General features: G+C 46.8%; 1 protein-coding gene across 1 annotated transcript in view; it reads right to left on the reverse strand.

Moving 5' to 3' along the window:
• LOC147733302 (receptor-type tyrosine-protein phosphatase eta-like) overlaps positions 1–12,903 on the reverse strand; it is a 526,406-nt gene that overhangs the window by 48,082 nt on the left and 465,421 nt on the right. The window contains exons 20-21 of the mRNA XM_086956289.1: positions 745–870; positions 137–300 (exon numbers count right to left, since the gene is read on the reverse strand). Coding sequence (XP_086812415.1) covers positions 137–300; positions 745–870 — 290 coding nt within the window. The remainder of the gene's footprint in view (positions 1–136; positions 301–744; positions 871–12,903) is intronic.

The following is a 12,903-nucleotide window of genomic DNA, read 5'->3' on the forward strand; positions in this document are numbered from 1 at the left end:
GCTGAAAGTACATGATACTGCAATCTGTCTGGTCTAGTTTGAGTCTGATGTACATCAACCATGACCTCTATTTTACTTATCACACATGGGAGTTGTAAACAACATGAAAACGTGTATGCATGATTTTTCCATGTACCTGCAGTGCACCAGGGCAGGCGAATTCACGGGGCATTTTTCTTTCATGTAATCTCTAATGAGATGTCTAAAATTAATGAGAACATCTGTGGTCACTGGAACTCCGTGGTCAGGCCACGCAGTGAAATGGAACTGTCGGATTCGGCGTCCCTCTTTTGTCTTGTTCTGAAACAAATTGAGATTGTGCACAATTATCATACATGCTCATATATCATATACCAGATCTAGCCAAAGGACGTGACATATTTCTCGTAATATGAAAGATATTTTGCCTAACGCGTAAGCTACATAACAATAGAGTGCTCTATAAGAGGAGGCTTATGACCAACAAAAAGGGAGGGAGACGGCTAGAAGAGGTTGGGGAGGGAGAGTTGGACAGAGACAGTATGATTATATTGTAACCATTTTAAGTTTTCATACTCTTGCTGCTTATGTAAAACAGAAGTTTGCTGGAACTAGGGCGATTACCTAAAATCAATGAATTGTAAGCGGGAGGTTCAGGACCTGAGGCAGTATCCGTAATTACCTGGAGTGATGCGGTCAGCCTAACCAGAGCATACATTTGCATGGATTCAAATATTTATCAGAATGGATGTGCAGACCACTTACATTAATCACCATCATCTCTCTAACTGTCCAGTCTGGAAGCGGCCATTCCTCAGTCAGTTTCACACTTAAATCTCCAACGGACGTGCCTTCTCGAGTGTTTTTGGGCCAATAATGATCACATTTTACCTAGAAAGTAATAAAAATATCATCAGCATTACATACTGTTAAACTTACCCCTTCCTATTTAGTTTTTGTACCTGGAAATACTATGAGCAAGGCAAAACACGAGGTGGTTAGAGATTAACCAGTAAATTGGAGTGCCGGTATCTGGATTGGACCCAACAAGCCTTGGCAACAGCAACCCACGAAAGATGTCAAGATTGGCTCTGTTGTAGACCTGCAAGGTCTGTGGCGCTTCTCCTTTGAAGGGAAGCTGGAGCAAGCCTGGAGCAACCAGAAAAGCAGTTTAGTTCAAAAGTCTTCGGGGGGCTCACTAGCCAACCGGCAAGGAACCGGGAAGATGCAACAAGCTGAAATGCAAGAGCGGGCCCCACACAGCACTCGTGGAGTGTGAAGGGCTGAGCTTCGGTGCAAATGGTGCTCGGGTCTGGGGCTTCTTGTACCCCAATGCACAACTGCAAGGGTACCTCGGTAGACGAGCACTTAGCAAAATGCAGGATGTCCAGGGTGTCCGGTCCCACATCTCGTGTGTCTGCAGCAGGGTCTCAGCTTTCCTGCGGATGTGGGTCGGAGTTAGAGAAGTCTAAGAGTCCAATTCCTGTGTCGCTGAGTCTTCGGGTTCCGGCGGACCAGCAAGTTACTGGTGGTGCCTGTTTGCACAGGGTGGTCGCTTCTTGACCACAAGGGAGATGTCTTCCGTCCTTTAGTCAGAATAGAATGTTGAAGGTCCAAGAGTTCTGTATCAAAGTTTCTTTCCAGGATAATCTAAAGTCCTGGGGACACAGCTCCTATACTGATACTAAGCTAAGTGGCTGGATTACCTGCCTAGGTCCCTCCTTTGAGTGGACCTGAGAAGGGGGTGGTTACACCCCTTTCCCTTTGTTCAGTTTCGTGCCAGAGCTGGGACTGGAGTGCCCTAGCAACTGGTTTGAACCGGTATATACATGGAGCACCTTGTGTGCCCTAGGCAGTGTCTAAAAAAGCATCTGCTGATGCAGCCCTCCCTGTCCCAATACACATCAGCCTGTCTGGGGAGGTGCTGGCATCTCCCTGGACATGAAACATATTGTCCAGGCCTCCCCTGCCGGAGTTTCGTCCAGCAGTAGGAGGTCAGACTTGTGCCTGTGGCAGCAGCATCCATTTTGTGATGCTGGGGCTTTGTTGAACTTTAACCGGGTAAAGCAGTAGCATACATGTCTTTTCCCTCTAGAAGGGTGGAATGCTACCCCCGCCGCCAGAATTGGGGCAGGGTAGTATTCCAAAGTGTTTGACACCTTACACGACATGTTTTGATAAAGCCAAACCAAAGTTAGCATTAACAGCGAGGATTATAATGCACTTAAGAGTATATGGTATGACTATGTCATAGAACAGCTATAAGGAGATGGTTCCGAAAGCTGCAGAGGGGCTCAGCTCATGCTAGGGCACCCTCTCACATAAAACCAAGCACTCTGCCTCTAGGATGGTCGAGGCCTACCATAGGAGTGACTTATAGGTGCATATGTGTCTACATATATGGTAGATATAGGTATATTATATCTAAGTAAGGGGTGATTACACCATCTTACCCAAGCTGAGTGATCAGCCTGTGGTGTCAGTTTCGAGGGCCAGCCAGGGGTGGCATAATAGATTCTGCAGTCCCTGGTAGGCCTTGGATGCACCTATGCCCTGGGTACCTATGGTACACTATACAGGGGCTCACAAAGGTGACCCAATACCCAATCTGGTATGTACCTAAAGTACATGGTATCAATTTAGAGAGAGAACAGCTGGGCTGTGTGTCTCATTGGCAGGCCCACAGCCACACTAAAGTCGAAAAAACAGAAAATCACAGCAAAAGTGGGGGTGACCATAGGAAGTAGACACTACTCTCCTACACCTTTCTTTTCAGGGAGCCAAGGCAACAGAACACTCACAAATATTTTTGGGATGTAAAGAATCAGTATCCTCCATGTAGAAAATGTTTTCCTTTTGGAAAATCAAAAAAATAAAGCTAACCAATGCACATTTATTTATTTACTATGTTTTCTATAGTGATGCTTCACCAAGTGCTTTTAACATGCTTTACAATGTAACTACATTTACAAAGTGATAGAACAAAATACAAGTACAAGTGATATAAGAATTCATTGATACAATAAACATTAGGACAGGAGGGAGCAGGGGAAATGGGAAGGAAGTGAATATTAGCAATGAGAGGAGCATTTAAGAGGGAGGATTGATGTCTCTACTGAGAAAAGGGGGATAAAGTTAAGAGAAGTATATAGATCTGTTAAGTAGGGATGGGCAGAACACATGGAGTTTCACCCCCCGGAATTCCACATAGTTACATGAAATCTTTGCGAGATTCAGTGGAATTCTGCAAACGGATGGAAATCAGCAGGTGGCGCTGATTGCACTGATTTGTAGTGCCATGAGCTCATTCTGAAAGATCAGCACAAATGGCACCTACGGCACGTAAGAGGGTGCTGCTGGTCAAGATTACTTTGCTACAGCTGGAGTTGAATTTCTACTCCAGCTGTGGCTTTCTCACCGTGAACAGTCACAACCGCCCACTTTGAGAAAACATCGCCAGGTGCCCTGCTAGCTCAAGAAAATCGCGCTAGGGGTTGCCGATTCTCGCTTCCACTCGCCAACTTAATGTGGGCGACCTGCGCGACAGAAAAAATCCACCATGCAATGAATGACGAAATTTGACCAGAAGTCCACATTACAAGCATAACACGGACTGGTCAAGACTCCGCAAACTCTGCTGGTGGACCAGTATTTATCACCCACTGCTACTGTTAAGTAGTTGACAGGAAGTACTTTTTGAATTAATAAAGTCTTAAGTTGTTGCCCGAAGCAAGGATGTGGGAGCCATTCTTGACTTGTTGGGTGAGGAGGGCAAAAATGTGGGAGTTGTATTGGAGAAAGGCTTTCTTTGAGTGAGCTAAAAAAAAATTGGATTTTGGAGGATCTAGTAGGGGAGAGGTTTTCCTATGGGATTGCCTGGTTCCACCTGACATTTTCACCTGAGAGGTAGCTAGGATGGCCCAACTAAAGTGCTTTAAAGGCAATGCTTCCAATTTTTAATTTTATCCAGGCCTGTAACGGAAGCCAATGTGGATCTTTCAATATGTGCGAGTGATCAAACATTTTCTTTTGCCTGAGACTTGCACTGATGCTTTAAGAAGAGAAATTATGCATTTTGCTAATCCTTGAAATATGGGGATGTCAAAGAGCTTCTGGAGGGTGTCTGAAATCGTTTCTGAAATCAAATAAATTCAAGAATGTGTTTCAAATTTAGTAGTACTCCAATAAAAGAAAACTTGAAACTTTCTTTTGTGAATCAAGCACCTTGGCATTAGCTGGAGTGGGGCCTAGCTAGTGTAATTTTCATGCCAGACAAGTTCTTAGGAAGGATGCACGGTTGGGAAAGACCCATGCATGTTATTCAGGAAAGTTCTTTTATCCTGAGTGCCTGCCTGCATGCATATCTGGTATCCTGACTTGTCCTATTTGCTCTCTTGCATCATAAAAATCTAAGCATGTACACAAAGGCCTAAGCCTAAGACCAGTCAGCCTCAGGGTGTTCTTCCCCGAAACGTCTTGCCTGCTTACATCGTCATTTTCCTGATTCTTTTTGTTAGCCTTAGGACTCTGAGAACTTTACTACTGCTGACCAGTGCTAAAGTGCATTTGCTTCTCAGTAAACATGGTTACATTTGGTGTATCCACAATCGGGATATTTAATGTATCTTTAAGTACCTAGTAGAGTCCACTATTTGTGCCCAGGTCCTGTAAATGAAATGCTACTAGTGTGCCTGCAGCTCTGTCTGCGCCACCCACACAAATAGCCCTTTAAACATGTCTCAGACCTGCCACTGCAGAGCCTGTGTGTTCAATTGTACTCCCACTTTGACTTGGCATTTAAACCCTTTTACCTAGCCTTAAACTCCACTTTTGTTACACTTCACCCCTAAGGTAGGCCCTAGGTAGTTGTAGTGCAGGGTCCTGTGTAAGAAAAAGGTAGGACATGTACTTTGAAGTTTTGCATGTCCTGGTAGGGAAAAACACCTACATTCGTTTTTCACTACTGTGAGGCCTACTCTTCTCATAGGTTAGCATTGAGAATTCTTTAATACACTTTTAAGCTGTAATTCCTAATTAGAAAGGAGTAGCTTTATGATGTTTTATATCTTTGGAATGGTAATGATAAATCCTCTTTACCGGTAAAGTTGAATTTAACATTTCTGTTTTAGAAATGCCACTTTTAGAAGGTGGTTATTTGTCTGCTCTTAAATCTCTGTGTGCCTGCAGTCTGTCTCCAATACAGGTCTGGGGTGGGTGACGGCTGGAATTTTTTACATTACCTTTAGACAGCTACACATGAAGACAGGGTAGGTGTGCCTGAGTGTCCATCCGCATCCTAATGGCTCATCCTGGGCAGGAAGGAAGGGAGGAGCATAAGCAGTGTCTAGTCGCCACAGAAATGGCTGATTACCCCCCACATATAGTCTGGAACCAGGGCTAGGAAGAAGGGACTTCTGTGCACTTCAAAGACCTATCTTTGAGGTCACCCCCACTTCAAAGCACAGCTGCTGTATGTACTGGATCTCTGGCTCCTCCAAATCAGATACTTCTGAACCTATAAAGAACCTCTGCCAGAAGGACTGCTGTGTTGCTACAAGGACTGACACTCTGCTGGACTGCTGATCTGGACAACCTGCATTTCTGTTGTGCTGTGTTGTCCTGCTGCCTGATGCTCTCTGACCCTACTGAGGGAGAGCTGGACTCTGCCTTGCATCAAGGTGTTCTCCAAGGGCTTCTTGGCTTTCTAGCTGTTGCTTGAAAGTCAACGCTAGCAAAGTTTCTACTCCTGCTCCTGATGTTGGGTTCACTGTAAGTGGACCTAGATACTTGCACCAGAGAAATCGATGCATCTCCTGTCTGCTTGGAGCCGAACCGGCTCATTGACCCTGTTGCGGGAGTAGCTTTAGAACATCACACTCAAAACTAGCGATCGCCTTCAGAACGCAACATATTGGAACTGTGCATCGCTGCTGCAGCAGTGTGGAGACATCAACGCATCACCACGACTATGCAGAGAAACCTGGCTCATTGTATTGTAAGCAACGCCTCTTGGCTTTGGTGCTTCATTTTCAGAACCGACAAATCGCCACCACTGTGGGATTGACATAGATGCATCGCTCAACTGAGTCCCACATGCAATCCAGAAGCTCTGGCATGTCACCAGGGGAAGCAATTTTCTCCTCAGTGGGCTCCAGGGCGGCCACTGCAGGTGCCTGCGTGGCTCCTATGTGAAGTCTTTTCGTGGTGTTTTCATTGTGTTACTATGTGTTGTGTTCCACAAATATTCTAAACATTGCCTCTTTAGATTAGCCTGACTGCTCTGTGGCACAGGTAATCTTTTTGTGTGTATCTGACTTACCCTGACTAAGATTGTGGTCCCTACTTGGACAGGGTGCATACCTCTGCCAACTAGAAACCCAATGTCTAACATTGGTGATCAGCTGGGATTATAAAACGTGGGTTTGTGAAATACTATATAGTACCTTTGTTCACTACTACTCTTTACCACAGACCAACTCAAACAATTTTTTCAAAACTCCCTAAATTTGCTTTTTGATTTTTTGCTAAAACCATGTCTAGTCCTAGAGAAGCAGCATCTGCAACTGCAAAGATGGATTTTGAGCTGGTGAAGTTGGAGACCTACACTGTAATGCATCATCTCAAGGTTTTTTGTAAGGGGGTTGACCTGTTCACTAAAGGCTTCACAGTAAGTTGGAGCTGCAAAGAGCACCGAGAGCCTGAAAGCCATTATCTAGTCTGGAGCAGTGGTTGTCCCAAAAGCAGGGAGGGGTGTTGCATCTAAGAACATGTTCCCAGAGAAGAGATTGAAGCTGGAGATAGAATAAGTTCTAGAAGAGAGGATGCTTGCTCTTGAGGAGTAGAAACTGGCCCATGAGCTGAGCCTCAAAGAGCTGGACATTAAGGCACTTCAGGTAGAGTCCACCAGTAATTTTGTGGCAGCATACATACTGCTAGTGAAGTAACAGGTCTGCATACCCAAAGACATAGCGGCTAGTTACGTGGTGGAAATGACATAGACAAATGATTTGCGCCTATGAAGTGGCTCTAAGAGTGCACAATGTCCCAGATCTGGATAATTTGTGAAGGTACATGCCCACAGTGGTGATTGCTACTTGCCGCTTAAAGAGAGCAAACACAAAGTCAGTGAACCATTGTAAATGCTTATCTACCTTGGCTTTAGGCCGTAGTCCAAGGAGACAAGATTCAGGGGCAGGTGGTAGTGCGTGGTTAGTAAATTCTGCTGTGGTAGCTTTGATTTCTGTGATGGCCTTCTCCATAATGTTCTACCCTCTTCGTGCAGTCAATTAGCCAAGTGTAAATAGCCATGTCTCTGAGTCGAGCTCGGACAGTCAACCGTTTGGCACTTGGTATCGTGTCCAACCAGTGCAGCGGCCATTACAGCTGTGCCACTGCATACTAAAGTTAAAAATTGCGTTCCCCCAGTCCCCCCTCAAGTAATGGTTTTTGTGCGCCATTGAGTTAAAAAAAAGAATCATTTGGGAAGCACAATTGGCAATGAACTGAAAAAAATACAGCAATCTGGGGAGGACCAGCATCTTGGTGATTGCCACTCTTCACATTGGTGACAGAGGAATGGAATCCCAGAAAGGAAGTGATACCAACACCGAGCACGCCGGACAGTCCATGTTGCCCTCCTTTAGAGCCCTGTTGATGTGGTATGTTTGGACTCTGAAGTATTCAAATGTGTCATAAAACCATTTGAGGCTGTGCTCCGATGAGGCAACCCTGAGTGGTTCGATGTTCAGAGTGAAGGGAAAAAAACAAGACTTGAGCCAGTTGACATTGAGGCCGGACACGGTCCCAAATTCGTGTTGTAGTTGCATCAACTCCAACAATGAGACTCCAACATCTCCCAGGAAGACAAGCACATCATCTGCATAGCGGGACAACATATGTTGAGTGTGTAGTTCCGAAATCCCCCAAGTGGCCACCTGTAATCGCAGGCCGCAGTCTCGTTGCAAGAGCAAAGGCAACAGGGTGCGTCCCTGTCTGGTGCCCTTCAGTATAGGGAAGCTGTCTGATATCACCTGGCCCATCCTCACTCTGACTATCAGGTTTGAGTACAGAGTTCGGATACATCCCATGAACCCCTGGCCAAAACCTATATGTTGTAGGGATATTGGTAAAACTCCAAGCTCAGGGTATCAAAGGCTTTTTTGGTGTCAAGGGACACTGCCCCTATCGTACGCCTCTGGGGCAGTCATGAATGATCCACAATAGTCATTTTATGTTGAGCAAAATTTTAACACCCAGTGTAAAACCAGATTGGGCTCAGTACACCAAGGTGCCTATCATCAGGAGCAGTCAGTTGGCCAGCCCCTTCACCAGGACTTTACAGTATAAGTTAATGACGTATGAGGTGCGGAACGACAGGACATCAAGATGATCTCATCCCAGCTTAGGAAGGACAACTATTAGGGGCTTTCGTTGCGATACCAGAAGTTGGCTGTGTGATCTGGCTTCCCCAATTACTTCCAGGAGGGGATGGGCAAGTTGGGCAGCGAACACAGCACAGTATTCAACCAGTAGCCAGTCCGAGCCTGGGGACTTGTTATGAGCTATCTAGGCCACAGCCCCTTTAAGTTCCTCCATCTGGATGAGCTCACCTGACTCAGTTTGCTGGATTGGAGGCAGTCGTGCCAGTGGAAGTCCAGTCATGAATCCGTATACCAAACTGGGAACGGGGACCAATGCAATTCTGTATAGACCACAATAGTAGTCGCTGAACATATCATTGATGTTGGCCTGTGTAGTGGCCATGTAGCCACTTTATCATTTGATGGGTCCAATTGGAATGTGCTGTTGATCTTCCTTGACCCGCCATGCCCGCCATGCCATTAATCTGCCCAATCGGTCGGCCTCTGCATGTGGCATAGTCAGGCTGGGCTTGTAATCATGAACCCTAACCTCATCTCTGCCTCCTTCTGGAGATGCTCGACCCCCTCTCCCAGGCAGCCACTGCTCTCTCCAAGGGGTGTAACTCCCTCTCTACCTTTAGTATCTCTTCTTGCAATGTTCACTGGACCCCCCATGTTGTAGCCCTGCAATGGCCCTGAGGGTAGTAGACCTCTTGTTAAAGTAAAAGTATTTGGTAAGGTATGTAGCTACGTCTTCAGTAAAGGAATGATCCGATAATGCATCAGCTTGGAGGCGCCAGGTATGGATACTGTTGGCCCAACTGCAAGGCTTCCTGCAGCTGCCAAAGACCCAAAAGGGTGCAGGCTGAAAACTCAGATCAGACGATCAACGGACCCAGGGGATTGGTGCAGAGTAGTACGTTGAGCCTAGTATGGAGATCATGGACCGGTGAATAGAATGAGTATTCAAGGTCTGATGGGAGGGGATGGAGGGGGGTTCAGAGTATGACTGGCACTCAATTAAAGTCGTCACCTTAAAGGGCAGGTGTCATTGGGTTGTGAAAGAGCACAGGGTGAGAGTGTCAAAGAAGTCCATTTGATTGGAGTTTGGTTCATAATATCCATGGGTGTCAGCCATACCCCATCTAAGCAGCCCTCTAATATCACGTCTACCCCTTCTTCTGTGCAATGGCTCTCTACCACGTATGGAACCCCTGGTGTTATCCATATAAGTACAGCGCAGACAAATGCAGAGGAGGATGTGCCATATACCTGCCCTCCCCATTTGGCCCAGACCATTTGAAGTTCAGTAGCAGTGAGGTGCATTTCCTGCAGCATAGCAATATGCATGTGGTGGCACTTGAGGTATACATGGATTCAATATCATTTAGCAGGAGCCGCCATGCCACACATTTTCCTTGTTATCACATTTTAATGGGGGTAGTAGTATCAATGCGTGTCCCCATGTAGTTCAATAGTAGAGTGCGTGCCAGGAAGGAGGACCTAAGCCTGTGATGGTGTGTGCAACAACTAGTGACCACCATATTTATCGGCCCCTCCCAGTGGTATGCTCTCTCTAAGAATCAACATGTGTAGAGTGGCTTCAAAAAATCAAACCTAACCACAAAACCAACATAACAATGTTTTCCCCCCATGCCAGTTAAGACGTGTTCCCTGCCTATTGCCCCTAAACAGAAACGACAAAATGAAAGAACACGGTAACGGGCAAAACATGTTCACTTTAGTCTCTCTCTGAGGAGCGTGATAATGCCAGTGCTCTCCTATCCCACAATCCAGGTCCATAACAGGAAAGTCAACATCCATCTCCCCTAGATAGTAAAGACTACCTTCAGAGTGCCCAGGCATGTCCGCATTCAGGACTTACTAATACACTCACTTAGGAAGGAAGGAATCTTCTCTACCTGCATCACAGGTTATCTGCAGATCGTGGAGTAATTTTTGGGCCTTGAAAAATATCAGCCGATAAGGACACAGAGCAGCTTGAGTCCTAACCTGACTCTAAGTGGCAGTCGATCCACAAGAGAGCATAGAAGTTTGTGAGGCCTTAGTCACCACCCGTGCTTGTTCCGCCACTGCCTGATCCCGGGACGGCTTAGTTTTAAGGGGTTTTTGCCTTTCTCATTGGGATTTAGGCACTAACCATTCCCCAGCATGGAGCAAGTTCCACACATCCTCCAGGGTAGACAAAATGTGGGTTGTCTCCCTATCAATTACAGGAATGAGTAGTGCATATTTGATGTTCTTTTTTAAGGAAGGCGGTGTTTAACTTTCAAATTAGAGTTACAAAGTCGCTGCACCTCCATGGTGACATCAAGATATTCTGTTATAGTGGCATTTTCATGATGCCAGGGACCTTTCACTCAAAACTGCTGAAATAGCAGGGTGCAGTCCCAATAGTTAAGAAGTCTGGCAGTAATAGAATGTGGTGGGGCACCTGGTAGAGGTGGTCTGCCAGGCATCCGGTGTGCCGTTTCTATGGAGAAAAACGTAGGCACTTTATCCGCAAGTACTACCATCAGTAGCCAGTCTTCCAAGAATAATTCCACACTGGGTCCTTTGGATCGCTCAGGGAAACCAAAGATGCATATGTTGCACCTGGAGTGACCTTTCGTTTCCTCTGCCCTGCGGTATAGGCAGGCCGCTTCGTCTCCCATCTTCTCGACTTTTTCCTGCACTGTCAGTCTCTTTGCTATCAGATCAGACTCTATATCATCTATTCGGTCTGCCTGCTTGCTGTAGTAGGCCCTCAATAAGTTCACATCAGGTGAGACCATATCAATGTGGGCCTCTAGGGAGGTTTTGGTGTCCAGGATGCACTGCAGTACTTTACCAAATTGGGTGGAGTGAGTGTGGAGGGTTACTTTGAGATGATTCAATGAATTTAGAGTTTGTTCTGCAGGTGTAGGGTAGGCCGACGAGTCACTGCCAACATGGGGGGGGGGGGGGGGGGGCGGAGGGGAGCTTAGCTTTCTTTGGTTTCACCATCATTGAGGTACTTTTGCACAGTTAAGAAACTAGACAGAGATGGCATTGAAGATAGATGGTCAAAACCTGTATCAGCGTTGCGAGGGCAAGAAACAGGGTACCAGGCTAGCTCCTCTGAGGGTGCCTTTCAAATGCAGCATATGTACTCTCAGGTCCATAGTCATCCCTTTCGGGCTAGCACACTCACTTCTTCAGGTGGAAAGTTGGCCCTGGTGTCCCACTGCAGCTGATGATATCGGAAACCAATGAGCAGGTAGTGGTGACAGGGTACCAGGCTAGCTCCGCTGAGGGTGCCTTTCAAATGCAGCATATGTACTCTCAGGTCCATAGTCATCCCTTTCGGGCTAGCACACTCACTTCTTCAGGTGGAAAGTTGGCCCTGGTGTCCCACTGCAGCTGATGATATCGGAAACCAATGAGCAGGTAGTGGTGCACCAGGCAAGGGAGCAGACAGGAGAGGCACCCTTCCTTGGTCAGAAGAGGGCACAGCAGGGCCTCTCAGGCATTGGGCAGTCAGACAGCAATCAGGCCTCCAGGAAACAGGCTGCAGGAGGAGCGGTCTACCCCAGCATAAGCAGCAAAGAAGAATTGTGTCCCTTTGCAAGCCTCCGATCTTGATATCAAGTGTTTCAGTGCCAGGGCAGATTGAGTCTCCATCTGAAATCAGGGCTCCCAGGAGGGGGGTCAGACCCATGAATGTCCCCCATCTCTTTGGGATAAAAGCAGTGTGCTTTTGGAGTGCCCACGAGGTATGCAGAAGGGTGCTTGTGAAGAGGGCACCATCCAATGAGGTAGACAGAGCAAGAGGTACATTGTTATCTCCCCTGGCACAATGGTGCTGGTGGTGCCGACACTGTTGAGTATGCCCCAGCATATTTGATATGGTTATGGGTGGCCCAGTGCTAAGGCCCACAGAGGACCTTGCATCGCCTGATTGTCTGATGTAGTGTTCAAACGGAGGGCAAAGGCCCACTTCCAGGGGCTCCACATAGTTCATTTAGCCCTTTGGGCAGCGATGCATGCAGTCACATGTGCAGTGCCATGCTGCACGTTCCTAAGTTTTCCCCCAGAGTCACCCACAAGACAGCCAGGGTCCGCTCTCACCAAAGCAAGAGGCCCATAGCAGTAGCGAAGTCGGCGTGTCACAAGCCTCAGCAGCAGTGGCTTCTGGTTGTCAATGGAGACTATGGTACGGAGGTTGCCCTCTGTATTGAGTGGCAGATGGTGCCAATAATTGACACGCAGAATCAGCTAGGTAACATTAAGTCTTGTAGATGGATTGGTTAAAATTAGGGAGGATAATTAATGGGCCTGACTGAGAGCTTGCTAAGAAGCATCAAATAGTGCTGCCATTTTGCTCATACCCTCCCCCATGTTGATGGGCTGCAAGGCTGAGGATTATTCATGGCTGTAAAACTTATTTTTTGAAGGAGTACTTGCTTGATATTTGTTTCCCAGAGTTGCGTGAACACCTGGTTGATAGTAAGCTTTCTGACCCCAGGAAGATTGCTGAGGAGGCGGACAGCCCGGTCAGCACCAGAATGCCCAAGGAGCTACC

Source organism: Lissotriton vulgaris, chromosome 2_1 (assembly GCF_964263255.1).
Source record: "Lissotriton vulgaris chromosome 2_1, aLisVul1.2, whole genome shotgun sequence".
NCBI lineage: Eukaryota > Metazoa > Chordata > Amphibia > Caudata > Salamandridae > Lissotriton > Lissotriton vulgaris.